The sequence below is a fragment of the Carcharhinus amblyrhynchos genome, chromosome 9 (assembly GCF_965287045.1).
Source record: "Carcharhinus amblyrhynchos chromosome 9, sCarAmb.v2.hapA, whole genome shotgun sequence".
Classification (NCBI taxonomy): Eukaryota; Metazoa; Chordata; class Chondrichthyes; order Carcharhiniformes; family Carcharhinidae; genus Carcharhinus; species Carcharhinus amblyrhynchos.
In genome coordinates this window covers 109,689,524-109,705,810 of record NC_137332.1, presented here as the reverse complement: position 1 = coordinate 109,705,810, position 16,287 = coordinate 109,689,524, and the positions used below count along the sequence as shown (strand labels likewise).

At 47.8% G+C, this 16,287-nt stretch overlaps 1 protein-coding gene across 1 annotated transcript in view; it reads right to left on the bottom strand.

Moving 5' to 3' along the window:
• The window catches only part of skic2 (SKI2 subunit of superkiller complex), a 55,361-nt gene that overhangs the window by 13,958 nt on the left and 25,116 nt on the right, over positions 1-16,287 (bottom strand). Inside the window, exons 16-22 of the mRNA XM_080196383.1 lie at positions 12,144-12,356; positions 10,927-11,037; positions 6,918-7,029; positions 4,162-4,280; positions 3,257-3,394; positions 1,211-1,348; positions 980-1,084 (exon numbers count right to left, since the gene is read on the bottom strand). Of these exons, the coding sequence (XP_080052509.1) occupies positions 980-1,084; positions 1,211-1,348; positions 3,257-3,394; positions 4,162-4,280; positions 6,918-7,029; positions 10,927-11,037; positions 12,144-12,356 (936 nt within the window). The remainder of the gene's footprint in view (positions 1-979; positions 1,085-1,210; positions 1,349-3,256; positions 3,395-4,161; positions 4,281-6,917; positions 7,030-10,926; positions 11,038-12,143; positions 12,357-16,287) is intronic.

The following is a 16,287-nucleotide window of genomic DNA, read 5'->3' as shown; positions in this document are numbered from 1 at the left end:
AATGAGCAATGAGGCTGTGTGCACAGAGGGTACAGGAGGCGGCCATGCAGCCCCTCCAGCCTTTTCTGCCATTCAATTAGATTGCATTTGCGACTGATCCGTTCGATTCCGGTGACCTGCCTTGATCCTGCAACCTTTGCTTCACAAAATGTTTTGACATTTAAATTGCACTTAAATTTAAAATGGGTGGGATAGTGGCACAGTGGTCAGCACTGCTGTCTCACAGCATCAGAGACCCAGGTTTGATTCGGGCCTCAGGTCACTGTGTGGAGTTTGCACATTCTCCCCACGTCTGCGTGTTTTTCCTCCGGCTGCTCCGGTTTCCTCTCACACTCCAAAGTTGTGTAGGTTGGGTGGATTGGCCGTGCTAAATTAGTGTCCCAAGGTGTGTAGGTTAAGGGGATTACTGTGGGAAACGTGTGGGGTTACAGGATAGGGTGGGGAAAAGGGCCTGGTTAAGGTGCTGTGTTGGAGAGTCGGTGCAGACTTGATGGGCTGAATGGCCTCCTTCTGCATTGTAGGGATTCTACGATCCCACCCTCTCCCGGAAGTCAACAGCTTTCTTTGTGAGGAAATGTTGAAAACTGAAGAATTTACTGCACAGAAGGAGGCCATTTGAACCACTATGTTTATGCAGACCAATGTAAAATTATTTTTCCATCCATTATCCTGCGTTTTTAAGTGTTTTTTTTTAATGTGAATGGAATGGGAAATAAATGCCCATGTCTCAGGTTAAAACTCAACTTATTCCCTATCTATTTCAAAATGAACTAAACAGGCATTCTTTTCCCAATCAGCAGCAACTCTCTGGAGTATTTGGAGAGTACCGATTCTGTACTTGGTCAGCAATGGAGCTAACCAAAAGGTTCAATGATGGCAACAGGACTCTAACCAAAACATTGGCATTTCGAAACTTCAGCAATGACCCACCACCAACTTCCTCCCTAACCCAATCCGCCCCCCCCAACGCCCCTTCTACCTGCAGGATCACTCCCAGTGCATTCCTATGACGTTGGGTTTTAACCACCAGGACTCGACCTACAGACAGAGCCTTGAATCCACTCGTCGACTCCATGATCTTCTTCTGTAACACGAGAGGTGGGTGGGGAGGGGGGAGGATGGGAAGGAGAGAGAAGAGGGAGATAGTAAGCCAGCAAAGCGAACAATAATTAAATGTAGAGAGTCCTTGCTAGGTCTCATCACCCTTTACCTGTAGACTGTCTCTTGTGTACAGGAGCTCCCGCACTGTATTATAATAGTGCTCCAAGTCACTCAGCTGTCCGATGCACTCCACCTCATCCATGTTTGACAGCTTCTTGGTCAGTTCTTGAATCTGCTGTTCGTATATCTGCCAAACACAAGGACGTGACATAAGAAATACAGCAATGCAGGAGGCCCTTCAGCCTGCTCTTTATTTTATATTTATTAGTGTCACAAGAAGGCTTACATTAACACTTCAATGAAGTTACTGTGAAAGTCACCAAGTCGCCGCACTCCAGCGCCTGTTGGGGTACACCGAGGGAGAATTTAGCATGGCCAATGCACCTAACCAGCATGTCTTTCGGACTGTGGGAGGAAACAGGAGCACCCGGAGGAAACACACAGACACAGGGAGAACGTGCAGAATCTGCACACTCAGCGACCCAAGTCAGAATCGAACCTGGGTCCCTGGCACTGAGAGGCAGCAGTGCTAACCACTGTGCCACCATGCGCACTGTCATTCAGTAACATTAAGGCTGATGGTGTCGCTCAACTGCACCTTCTCATGATATCCACCTGCAAACAGCACGAAAACGCAAGCTTGTAACAAGGATAAATTCAATAGAACGTAGCATCTTATCGACTTTCCTGTGTGTCTCAGAAACTTGTGCCTAAAACTTTGCACTCTCCTGCTGCTTGTAGGCAGTGGGTCAGTGCATAATTCCTTGGGTCGGTTTCCTGCTGGGTCCTGCCCACTCTGATCTCTTTGCAATTATATGCTGGAGTGGGAGAGAGCCTAGGACCGGGCATCACTTAAAAAATAAAGGCTCATTCATTTAAAACAGAGATGAGGAGAATTTATTTTTCCTGAGGGTTGTAAGCCTCTGGAACTCACTTCCTCCAAAGGAAGCAAAGTCCTTAAATATATTTAAGGCAGAGCAAGATAAATTCATGATTAACAAGGGGGTAAAAGTTTATTGGGGGAGGCAGCAAAGTGGGGACGAGGTTACAATCAGATCAGCCATGATCTTGTTGAATAGCAGAGCAGGCTCAAGTGGCCAATTCCTAATTTCTTATGAATCTTAAAAATCCAGGCCCTGGATAATAATTAAATGATCAGTGGGCGGAGAGATGGGGGAAGGAAGTAGAGGCTTTTGAAATATGGGTGTCCGGCACATCCCTAAAATTCTGCATTCAGCCAGTAACGAGGTGTTTGAGTTTGCAAGAGCAAAGAAATTCTAAAAAGGTGACATCCAGAAGGGAAAGGTCAGCATATTGGACATTTGATGTGAACTGAAAAGCTCAAGGTCTTTCCTAGCAGGCAAAGGGGAGGGTAGCACAAAGAGGAGTTATCCTAGGTGTAGTTAGGTGACATACATGCTGATAAGGGAGAATGTCATAAGACAGGCGAGTGCGACACACCATGGCAGGTAGAGTAACTACGAGCAGGACATGGAAGAATAGTCAGCTTAAGGATTGAGGCTTGAGAATGCGTGCATTGGGACAGACTTGTGAAGCATAGCCTAAAATTGCTCAAGAACAAAACTCTAAAGGTCCTTCATGTAAATACTTTCAAGTCACTAAGTCGTTTCAAGATGTTCTGTATTTTTTTTTTAAATTCAGCTTAATGTTTATTTATTAGTCACAAGTTGGCTGACATTAACACTGCAATGAAGTTACCGTGAAAATGCTCTAGTTGCCACATTCCAGCTTCTGTTCAGGAATACAGAAGGCGAATTTAGCATGGACAATGCACCTAACCAACACATCTTTTGGAGTGTGGAAGGAAACTGAAGAACCAGGAGGAAACCCACACAGACAAGGGGAGAACATGCAAACTCCACACAGGCAGTGACCTAAATCGGGAATCAAACCCGAGTCCCCGGCGCTGCGAGGCAGCATTGCTAACCACTGTGCCACCCATGATTTCAAATCCCACTACCTGCCGTGGCAGGATTCGAACCTGGGTCTCCAAAGCATTAGCTGAGTTTCTGGATTAACAGTCTAGCGATAATACCACTAGGCTATCACCTCCCGTAATAATTAGTGATTGTACCTTGGCATCCTTCCTGGTGTGGAATTCAGAGAAACTCCGCTTCATCATGTCTTCCACCCGGAGTGCCTCCACCCGTAGCAGGTTGAGGATCATGGTGTACGTCAGGCGGAACTGAGACTGCAACAGTGTGGGTTTACCCTGCAAAACAATATCCACAGAAAGAGGGGTGAATCCAATCCGCACACCACAGCTCTCTGGATAATACAAGTGATTTGGGGAACTCAAGAGACAGGGAGAGAGCAAAAACTCAAGGAAGACTGTCCAGAGAAATGACATGAAGAAAATGAAGGCCAACTCATTGGACACATGCTTTGGATCTGATAGTGCAGAATCCATAGAATCCCTACACTGCAGTAGGAGCACAAACAAGAATCCCACCCAGGCCCTATCCCCGTAACTCCACATATTTACTCTGCTCGTCCCCCTGACACTAAGGGGCAATTTTAACATGGCCAATCAACCTAATCAATCTTTGGAGTGTGGGAGGAAACTGGAGCACCTGGAAGAAACCCAGGGGAGAACCGGCAAACTTTGCACACAGTCACCCGAGGCTATAATTGAACCCGGGTCCCTGGCGCTGTGAGGCAGCAGTGCTAACTAGTGTGTCACCGTGTAACCCATCAACATCGAACCTCCTCTAAGTTTCAATATTTAACATGCCACGGGAACTGCCAAGGAGAATTTGCTTTCAAAGTTCCAAACTCACAGGATAACAGAACTGCCAATCAGCACAGCAAGATCCCACAGTGGAGGTGACATGTTGCATGACAGGACATCTTGTTCGATTGCTTGCACAATGCAAGAATCCTTCACAACAGGCTACCCTCCAAGATCAGGAAGTTTGAATCTACTACTTAGCCCTCTCCCACCCACCCACCGCTGAGCTGACAGTTTGCATTTCTCACCAACATCATCTTGTGGAGGTCAGCCATCTCGGGGACCCCGCCCTTACATAGGATAATGACCATCCCTGTCGTGTCCAGACCTCTCCGTCCTGCTCTGCCCGCCATCTGAATGTATTCGCCTGCAACAAGAGGTTTTGAAAGAGGTTGAGATTGCCAAGATGGGTTGTGAAAGTACGATATGAGCTCTTTGTTAACCTATGGTATGCTGAACACTGTTGGCATGGCTGGTGTTTATCGCACGTCCCCAGTTGCGCTTGAGAAAGTGATACCCACTCTCTTTCGATGACTGAATCGTTTGCTTGAATATTTCAGTGGGCAATTAAATGTCAGTCACTTTGCTGTTTGTCTATAGCCACATGGAAGGCAAACCAGGTAAGGATCCAGAATGACTGTAGTGCTGGCAGATTCAATGGTGGCTTTCAATTGGAAATTCACTTACCAGAAGAGAAAAAAAATTATCAGAGCTAGGGGAAAAGGTGGAGGACTAACTAACTGTCATCAAAGAAGAAGTAGCGAGGCATCTTGAGAAGAATTGTTTGATAGAGCAGACGCAGCACGGATTCGTTAAGGGGAAGTCGTGTCTGACAAATTTATTGGAATCCTATGAGGATGTGTCTAGTGCGGTGGATGGAGGGGAACTGGTGGATGTGGCATTTCTCGATTTTCAGAAGGCGTTTGATAAGGTGCCGCACAAAAGGTTGTTACAGAAGGTTAGGGGGCATGGAGTTGGGGGTAAGGTGTTAGCGTGGATAGAGGATTGGCTGTCAAATAGGAGGCAGAGAGTAGGTGTCAATTGGCGGTTGGTGATTAGTGGAGTGCCCCAGGGATCGGTGCTGGGGCCTCAGCTATTTACCATTTATATAGATGGTCTGGAGGAGAGAGCTGAGTGTAAGGTGTCAAAATTTGCTGATGACACAAAGATAAGTGGAAAAGCAAATTGTGCGGAGGGTGTAGAAAGTCTGCAGAGGGATCTAGATAGGCTGAGCGAGTGGGCGAGGACCTGGCAGATGGAATACAATGTTGGCAAGTGTGAGGTTATCCACTTTGGCAGGAATAATAGTAGGAAGGACTACTACTTACAGGGCGAAAAGCTGCAGCATGCTACGGTGCAGAGGGACCGGGGGGTCCTTGTGCATGAGTCGCAAAAACCCAGCCTACAGGTGCAGCAGGTGGTCAGGAAGGCCTTCATAGCGAGGGGGATTGAATATAAAAGTAGGCAGGTCTTGATGCAACTGTACAGGGCACTGGTGAGGCTGCAGCTGGAGTAGTGTGTGCAGTTTTGGTCGCCGCACTTGCGCAACGATATTTTGGCCTTGGAGGGAGTGCAGTGGAGGTTCACTAGGCTGATACCGGAGTTGAGGGGGTTGAGCTATGAAGAGAGTCTGAATAGACTGGGCTTGTACTCGTTAGAGTTTAGAAGGATGAGGGGGGATCTTATTGAGACATATAAGATGATGAAAGGGATGGATCAGGTAGAGGTGGAGAGGTTCTTCCCGCTCAGAAAGGACAGCAGGACTAGAGGGCACAGCCTCAAGATAAGGGGGGGGTGCAGTTTAGAACGGAGTTGAGGAGGAACTTCTTCACTCATAGGGTGGTGAATCTCTGGAATTCTCTGCCCGTTGAAGTGGTGGAGGCTACCTCGCTAAATATATTTAAGACGCGGGTAGATTGGTTTTTGGTAGGCAAGGGAATTAAGGGTTATGGGGAGAAAGCGGGAAAGTGGAACTGAGCCATTTCAGATCAGCCATGATCTTATTGAACGGCGGGGCAGGCTCAAGAGGCTAGCTGGCCTACTCCTGCTGCTATTTCTTATATTCTTATGTAACTAGCAGAGCCAGGTTGAGCAGAATGGTTTCCTTCTGTGCTTTGACCACGCGATGATTCTGAGGCACTTACAAGGTCAAGGACAAAGAAGCAGACGTTGTGGAACCAAGTTCTTTCAAAGGGCTAGCATGGAAGAAATGGGCTCAAACCATTTGGAAATCCAGAGACCCAGGGTAATGTTCTGGGGACCCAGGTTAGAATCCTGCCACAGCAGATGGTGGTATTTTAATTCAGCATATTAAAAAAATCTGGAATTAAGAGTCTAATGATGACCATGAAATCATTGTCAATTGTCAGAAAAACCCATCTGATGCCCTTTAGGGAAGGAAACCTGCCGTCCTTACCTGGTCTGGCCTACATGTGAGTCCAGAGCCACAGCAATGTGCGTGACACTTAACCACGCTCTGGTTTAGTGAGCCACTCAGTTCAAGGGGCAATTAGGGATGGGCAACAAATGCTGGTCCAGCCAGTGAGCCCCACACCCCGAAAGAAGACAAAAAGAGTTTCTGTGTTTCTACGCAGCGATTGAACCCACAATGGATGGTGCGTCAGTGTTGGAAGTGGAAAATCCCCAAAACTGTTTTATTATTAATTCAGGGGGCTTGAGAAGGTGGCGGAGAGCTGCCTTCTTGAACCCACTACAGTCCACGTGGCGTAGGTTCACCCACAGTGCAGTTCCAGTTGTTTGACCCAGCGACAATGATATCGTTTATATCACTGATATCATTTCAAGTCAGGATGGTTTGAGTTTTGAAAGGGAACTTGCAGCTGGCTGCTTTCCTTCTCATTCTAGGTGGTAGAGGCCACAGGTCTGAAAGGCATCCTCTAAGCGGCCTTGGCCAGTTACAGCAGTTGCCGGGGAGAGGGCCACGAGGAAAGGGGCACGAAGGGAGGGGATGGGGATGGGGGAAAGCATTTACACCACACATCACCTGGAGTCAGGTCCCGGAAGTTTGTCCCGTCATGTTTGCGGATCGTGTCGAACACGACGGTTCTGGCTGGCATGTTAACTCCCATCGCAAATGTCTCCGTTGCAAAGAGAATCTGCAGCAGAAGAAAAAGAAACACACACACAACTCCGGTTAACAATGCAGCACACTGAATGCCATGTAATGAATCCATACAACCTCAGAGCTGCTTGATTCAAGCAGTGAGGTGGGAGTGATGGCCCTTGACATCAAAACTGCATTTGCCCAAGTGTGGCATCAAGGAGCCCCATCAGAACTGGAATCAATGGGAACCAGCAGGGGAACAGACACAAAGGAAGAGGTTGTGGTTGCTGGAGATTGGTCATCTCAGCTCCAGGACAGCACTGCACCAGTTCCTCAGGGCAGTGTCCTAGGCCCAACCATCTTCACCTGCAATGTCAATAACTTTCTTTCCATCATAAGATCAGGAGTGAGGACGTTCGCTGATGACTGCACAATGTTCAGCATCATTTGTGACTCCTCAGACATTAAAGCAGTCTACGTCCAAATGCAATAAGTCCTAGATAGTATCCAGACTTGAGCTGACAAAAGGCAGCTAACATCCATGCCACATATGGGCCAGGTAGTGACAGTCTCCAACAAGACAGAATCCAAACATCACCCCTTGACATTCAATGGCATAACCATTGTTGAATCCTCCATTATCAACATTTGATCCCATTAACCAAAAACAGAACTGGACTAGCCAGATAAATACTATGGCTACAAGAGCTGATCAGGGGCTGGTAATCCTGCAGCAAGTAACTCACCTCCCAACTCACCAGAGCCTGTCCACCATCTACAAAGCACAGTGGTTAGCAGTGCTCCTTCACAGCACCAGGGACCCAGGTTCAATACTGACGTCAGGTGACTATGTGGAGTTTGCATGTTCTCCCCATATGTGTGGGTTTCCTCCAGGTGCTCCGGTCTTCTTCCATAATCTAAAGATTTGCAGATTAGGTGGATTGGCCATGCTAAATTGCCCCTTAGTGTCAGGGGGATTAGCAGGGTAAATGTAGGGTTACAGGAGGGCGGCTTTGGTGGGATTGTCGTCAATGCAGGCTCGATGGGCCAACTGACCTCTTCCTGCACTGTAGGGATACTATGGTTCTATGAAGTCAGGAGCATGACGGAATGCTCTCCACTTGCCCGGATGAGCACAGCTCCAACGACTAGGGGGCACAGCCTCAAGATAAAGGGGAGGCGGTTTAGAACGGAGTTGAGGAGGAACTTCTTCACTCAAAGGGTGGTGAATCTCTGGAATTCTCTGCCCGTTGAAGTGGTGGAGGCTGCCTCGCTAAATATTTTTAAGAAGCGGGTTGATGGGTTCTTGATAAGAGAGGGGATTAAGGGTTATGGGGAGAGGGCGGGAAAGTGGAACTGAGCCATGACAGATCAGCCATGATCTTATTGAATGGCGGGGCAGGCTCGAAGGGCTAGATGGCCTACTCCTGCTCCTATTTCTTATGTTCTTATGTTCTTATGACACTCAAGAAATTTGACGTTATCCAGGAATAAGCAGCCCCCACTTGATTGGTACCTCATCCGCACACATTCACCCCCTCCAACACTGACACACTGGCAGCAATGTGTACCATCTATAAAATGCTCTGCAAAAACTCACCAAGGCTCCTTAGACAGCACCATTCAAACCCAAGAGCATCGAGAAAAACAATAGCAATTCCACCACCTGGAAGTTCCCCTCCAAGTTATGACCATTCTAATTTGGAAATATATCACCGTTCCTTCGCCGTCGGAGTCAAAATCCTGGAACACTCTCCCTCCCAGCACAATATACACCATGTGGACTGCAGTGGCTAAAGGCAGCAGCTCACCACCACCTTCTCAAGGGCAATTAGGTATGGGCAACAAATGCTGGCCTTTTACAATGATGCCCACATCCCTTGAATGAATAACAAAAGTCATATTACTGTGTGAGCTAGAAGAAATCCCATTGTGTATGATACATAATAATACAACTGTCCAATATTGAAGGCAGCCATTCAGCCAATTGAGTCTGTGAGGCACTGCTGCCTCATAGCGCCAGGGACCCAGGTTTGATTTCCAGCTTGGGTCACCTTCTATGTGGAGTTTGCACATTCTCCCCATGTCTGCGTGGGTTTCTTTTGGGTGCTCTGGTTTCCTACCGCAGTTGTAGGATGTGCGTATTAGGTGGATTGGCCGTGCTAAATTGTCCCTTAGTGTTAGGGGGACTAGCTAAGGCAAATGCATAGGGTTATGGGAATAGGGCCTGGTGGGATTGTGGTCAGTGCAGACTTGATTGGCCGAACGGCCTCCTTCTGCACTGTAGGATTCTATGATTTTTGAAAAGCAATCCAATCAGTCCCACTCCTTCACTCTTCCCAAATCATTGCAATTTTTCATCTGTGTTGATCCAAAATCCTTCAGAATCTGTTTCCAGCACACACTCAGGCAGCACACTGCAAATCCTATCTACTCATCATTTAAAAGAGGCGTCCCTATTCTTTGGCCAGGCAATGGAAATCTGTGCCCTTTGGTGGTCAAGCTTTCAGTCACTTTTAGCACCTCGATCAAATTATTTTCTCTGCTCAACAGAAAACAAGCTCAGCTCCTTTACAGTCTTCATATCCCAGTTGGATTCAGTGCTCTAGCGAAGGCAGATTTTAGGCAGATTTAACCTTCAGTCAGCAGCCAGTGCCCTTCAACTGTGCATTGAACTCAGAACGTGCAGCTCAGAAACAGCCCATTTGGTCCATCTTGTCGAACTGGTGTTTGCTGCACCTCCCCTAGTGGAATGTATCCTTCCCCCTCCCCCCATATCCACTTGTGGGCTTCAGGCCTCCCCTTACAAGAGACAATTCCCTCAAATGATATGCAAGATTGTCTGTAGTGCAGGTGGCGGCGATTGGGCCCATCAAGTCTGCACTGACTCTTCGACAGAGCACCTTACCCAGGCCCAACCCCTCCCCTCTGTAACCCAACGTCTTTACCCCACTAATCCCCCAACCTTACACATCTTGCAATACTAAGGGACAATTTAGCATGGCCAATTCACCTAACCTGCACAGAATCAAAGAATCCTACAGTGCAGAAGGTGACCATTCAGCTCATCGAATCTGCCCAACCAAAATCCCCACCCAGGCCCTATCCCATAACTCCTAGTTAGCTCCCAGGACACTGGGTAATTTAGCATGGCTAATCTCCCTCATTTATACATCTTTGGACAATAAGGGGCAATTTATCAGGGCCAATTCACCTAACCTGAGCATTTTTTTGGACTGAGGGGGGAAACCGGAGCACCAGAAGGAAACCCACAGGGATACAGGGAGAACATGCAAACTCCACATAGGCAATCAGCCAAGGCTGGAACTGAACCTAGGTCTGTGGCGCTGTGAAGTAGTGCCAACTACTGTGCCACCATGCCACCCTTTGAACCACAGTTTCACCACTCTCCGGTGGAAGACGTTCCTCTTCAATTTCTTGCTGGACCTATTGATGACTATCTTTTACTTAGGCCTTCACACTCCACAAGTGTGAGCAATCTGTCTCCACCCTGTCAAACTCAAAGCCCTGCACCCTCCGATTCGCGAATGAAACAGTTCCAGTCCTTTCCGATTGGCACACATTGATTCAGCAATTTTCTGAGTGCTTCAATATTCTTTGAGTAATGTGGAGACCAGGACTGAGCACAGCATTCCAAAGTCCACTTGCAAACAAGGCTGCATATAATTGTAACCTCCTCACTCTGCTTTGGAAACCTCCTCCTTTAAGAAGTGAATGCCAGAACACAGGTTTGCTTTCTTTGCAATTTTGCAGAGCTACGTTGAGGGATTTATACTGTTAATTGCTCTCTCTGCCCCACAACTCCTTCTCAAAGGTAATTTGGGATAGGCCACCTAGCGATGCCGAGTGAAAGTCACCCAGTGAACATCACGGGTCAGGAAGCCTCTGCAAAGAGGAAAGCCACTATCCACTTGTTCTGAAGTCTTACCTTCACTAAACCCCTGGTAAAGAGCATCTCAATAACCTCCTTCAGGATTGGAAGGATCCCACTGTGATGAACACCAATCCCCCGCTTCAGTAGCTCGACCATCTGCAGTACCTGTCCGACACAAACAGAAAGTCATTTTTTAATGGGATCGAGCAAAGGGACATCCATCAGAAGAGACGTATTCATCCGAGCACATGTCGGCATCAATGGAATGGCATGGTGGCACAGTGGTTAGCACTGCTGCCTCACATGCCAGGGACTCAGGTTTGATTCCCAGGTTACTGTGTGGTGTTTGCACGTTCTCTGTGTCTGCGTGGGTTTCCCCCGAGTGCTCCAGTTTCCTCCTACAGTCCAAAGATGTGCGGGTTAGGTGGACTGGCTGTGCTAAATGGCCCCTTACCGTCAGGGGTACTGGCAGGATAAATGCATGGGGTTGTGGGGATAGGCCCTGGGTGGGATTGTGGGTCGGTGCAGACTCGATGGGCCAAATGGCCTCCTTCTGCGCTGCTGGATTCTATCCTTTGTACTGAATCCAGCATTCACACAGCAGATACCATTTGGTGTGTTTTATCAGAATGGATTGATATCTGCTGTGTGATTGCTAGATTCAGTACAGAGGGTGTAATCTTAGAATCCTACAGTGCAGGAGAAGGCCATTTGGCCCACTGAGGCTGCACAGACCACAATCCCACCCATGCCCTAGCCCACAACACTATGCATTTACCCTAGCTAATCCCCCTGACATTGCCAGTCCACCTAACCTGCACATCTTTGGACTGTGGGAAGAAATCGGAGCACCTGGAGGAAATCCACGAAGACACGGGGAGATCGTGCAAACTCCACCTGACAGTGACCCAAGCCAGAATCAAACCCTGGCACTGTGAGGCAGCAGTACGAACCACTGTACCACCCCAGGACTGATTAAACTGATTTTTCTCTTCATCCTACCTGCAACCGTAATACTATATTATGCATTCTCCACTTTCCTTCTCCCCCATGTACTTTATGAATAGCATGCTTTGTAAGAAATAATACTTTACACTGTATTCCAATACATTTGACAATAATAAATCAAATCCATGTAAAAGCCTGAAGGTACATCCTCACTTTCCAAAGTTAAAGTGACACTGAGCATTCCAGGGAAGTATGGCACCATCTGATCTCACTGCATCAAGATTTAAAATCACAGTCCCATGCCGCTCCACATCGCCATTTACCTGTGGCAGCTCTCGGTCTGTGCCCTTTAACCGGGAGATGCACTTTTGGAAGAAAATGTGGATCTCGCTCTTTTCCACGGTGCTGGTGAGATCGACGGTGGTGAGCATGTTGGCATTCTCGTCGCAGCGGTTCCGCGAGAAGGTGAATGCCACGATGGGAAGGTTGTCTTTCTTCCGAAGCATGTCAATCAAGGATAGCCAGACGCTCTTATCCTGTAGCCGAGGAAATGCAGAGTAATATCAGAGACTTGTACAGAGGGTGCAGGCTGCTCAATGGCATGGGCGGCACAGTGTTTAGCAATGCTGCCCCACAGCGCCAGGGACCCAGGTTCAATTCTGGCCTCGGGTCACAGTCAGTGTGAAGTCTGCACACTCTCCCTGTGTCTGCGTGGGTTTCCTCTGTGTGCTCCAGTTTCCTCCCACACTCCAAAGATGTGCGAGTTAGGTGGATTGCACTAGTGCTAAATTGCACTTAGTGTTGGGGGATTAGCAAGGTGAATATATGGAGTTATGGGAATAGGGTCTGGGTGAGATTGTGGTCAGTGCAGACTCGATGGGCTGAATGGGCTCCTTTTGTATTCTATGGTGATGGGGCTTGGCTGATCAAGTGACATCCACCCGATTTCAAAAGCATTAACAAACCCAGTCTGGGGCTGATGGGAGGGATGGGCACTAATTCCTGTCTCCTGCTTGGAATCTCCCTGCTCTCCTCAGAAACTGTTCCCAGATAATCATAGAACCCTACAGTGCAGAAAGGGGCCCTTCGGCCCATCGAGTCTGCACCAAACACAATCCCACCCAGGCCCTACCCCCATATCCCTACATATTATACCCACTAATCCCTCAAACCTCCGCTACCCTGGACACTAAGGGGCAATTTCTTAGCATGGCCAACAAACCTAACCCGCACATTTTTGGACTGTGGGAGGAAACCGGAGCACCCAGAGAAAACCCACGCAGACACGAGGAGAATGTACAAACTCCACACAGACAGTGACCTGAGCTGGGAATTGGACCCAGCTTCCTGGAGCTGTGAAGCAGCAGTGCTAACCACTGTGCTACCATCCCACCCTATCTGTAAGGACTGTGCGCTGTTATTTTATATTACAGTTCAGGTGTCATATTCTTTACTACATCAATGTCACTTTCTGATGCTGGCACTTCGAGTTGTCCGGCTCAACTCCCTGATTGCAACCACCATCTCAACTGCACCCACTGCTCCCCGCCAAACAACTTCCTCCCTCTTCTCCACCTCAGCTCAGTCCCTCCTCTCTCCCTGGCCACTCTGCCTCTCATCTCTCAATCCCCACCCCACACAGCAGCCCTCTTCGCCAACCAATCGCTTCCTCCATCCTCGCAACTCCAAGCCCTCTCCACCCCATAGGCTCAACCGCCAGCGACTGGCATAAGCCCCAGACTGCTCCCTTACTCCTGTACCCAACCCAACCCTCCTTAACCTCTCCCCGGCCATCTTCTCTAAAGTCCTTCTTCCTGGCCCCATCTCGCTTTCCCCCTACACCATAAAGCCCCCTCTCCCTGGACCATCACCCAACCTCTCTCCTTTGTGCTAGGAATCAATGTGGCGTGTGTGCCTGAATGCACATCAGCATCTGTACGCATGTCTGAATGTGTGTATGCATATCAGAATGGATGCCTTGGCATGCTTGTGGGTGGGCACCTTGGCACATGTGGCTGGGCACATGGGTGCACACCTGTGTGTGCACGCGGGTGCGTGCATCCACAAGTGCATGGGTGTGCACCTCTGCATGTGGGATGTGTGTACATGCACAGCTGCAGGTGAGGGGAGGTGCACACACTTGCCTCTGCTTGTGTGCATGAGAGATTTATGTACATATAGAATGACCTTGTAATAGGTAATGGATTCAGTCAATGCTGTAAGTTTCAGTTTACTGGAAGCTGTTCACATTCTGTTGCCCTGAAAGAACAACAAAGCAATGTGGGGTGAGGGAAGACGGTTTTTCCCTGGGATAATTGGAGGCCCTGAGGTTGTTTGATTGACATCTTATACCATGCAAATCTGTGCAGAAATGCTTGGTATGCTGTTGTTCTGCTGATATTTAATCTGTCAGCAATTCCCGTGCCAAGAAGCTTGTGCAACTGCACCCATCAGATGTTTAACAGGAAAGTGGTGCAATAAGTGGCTAAGGATTTTGTGAACTTTGATGAAGGGTGACCACTCTAAAAAGTGTGTGGGCAGGAGGTGGGGATTTGTTTTTCATGGAAGGTGGGCATCAATACCAAGGCCAGCATTTATTGCCCATCGCTAATTGCTTTTGAACTCAGTGGGCAGATGTCGGCTAAGAGCCAACCAATTTGCTGTGGGTTTAGCGACACATGCAGGTTAGACCAGGTGAACTGACTAACAGAAAGTAAAGAGTGGGGGTAAATAGCTGTTGTTCTGGTTGGCGATCAGAGACAAGTGGTGTGCCTCAGGGATCAGTGTTGGGATCGCAATTGTTTACAATTTACATAGATGATTTGGAGTTGGGGACCCAGTGTAGTGTGTCAACATTCGCAGATGACAGTAAGATAAGTGGCACAGCAAAGTGTGCAGAGGACGCTGAAAGTCTGCCAAGCGATATAGATAATCTAAGTAAGTGGGCAAGGGTCATGCAGATGGAGTACAATGTTGGTAAATGTGAGATTGCTGTTATTCCTACCAAAATAAACAAAGTGGACTCTTATTTAAATGGTAAAAAATTGCAGCATTGTGCTGTGCAGAGGGACCTGGGTGTCCTTGTACATGAATCACAAGAAGTTGGTTTGCAGATGCAGCAGGTAAATAAGAAGGGAAATGGATTGCAGATGCAGCAGGTAAATAAGAGAAATGGAATTTTGTCCTTCATTGCTAGAGAGATGGAATTTAAAAACAGCGAGGTTACATTGCAGCTGTATAAGGTGATGAGGTCATAGCTGGAGTATTGTGTACAGTTTTGGTCTCCTTACTTGAGAAAGGATATACTGGCACTGGAGTGGGTGCAGAGGAGATTCACTAGGTTGATTCTGGTTGAGAAGGTTTTGAGGAGAGACTGAGTAAACTGGAGCTATACTCATTGGAATTCAGAAGAATGAAGGGAGATCTTATAGAACGATACAAGATTATGAAGGGAATAGATGAGATAGAAGCAGGGAAGTTGTTTCCATTGCCGGTGAAACTAGAACTCGGGGGCATAAATAAGGGGGAGCAGATTTAGGACCGAGTTGAGGAGGAACTTCTTCACACAAAGGGCTGTGAATCTGTGGAATTCTCTACCCAGTGAAGCAGTTGAGGCTACCTCATTGAATGTTTTTAAGGCAAGGATAGATAAATTTTTGAACAGTAAAGGAACTAAGGTGAACGGGAGGGTAAGTGAAGCTGAGTCCACAAAAAGATCAGCCATGATCTTATTGACTGGTGGAGTGGTCAAGGTGGCTAACCTTTAGCTTTATGCCTGATAAAATGACTCAAGATGGAAAGAATCACAGAATCTCTATAGGGAAGACAGAGGTCATTCAGCCCATCAAGTCTGCACCGCTCTCTGAAAGAGCATCTTTCCCAGGCCCATCTCGTGCCCTATCCTCATAAGCCCGTACATGTACCCTGCTAATCCCCTTAACATACACTAAAGGACAATTCAGCATCACCAATCCACCTGACCCGCACATCCTTGGAGTGTGGGAGGAAACCAGAGCACCTGGAGGAAAACCCAAGCAGATGTGGAGAACATGCAAACTCTACACAGACAGTGACCCAAGGTCGGGATCGAACCCAGGTTCTTGGTGCTATGAGGCAGCAATGCTAAACACTGTGCCACTCCGAATTGGAGTGTCACTGGCTATGTGGATCAGCCATAAGTAAGGGAAAGGATGAGGTTAATTGACCGGCGACAGAAAGCACGCGTAAAGGCTCAAGGTGCTAATGGCAACTGGATGATATTAAAGGTGCGCTTTTCAACCCAAGGCTAGACACCTTATGGGAGTATTGCTGATCAAACAGATCTTGATAGGGCAATAATCCATCACAGAACACTTCCGAAGAAATGGTAAGAGACGGAGAGTTCAGTAAATTCAGGCATTCCTGTTGGAGAGATCGTGAAGATGTGAGGCACCCAGAAAAAGAGGGAACAGAGTTTGCACTGGACAG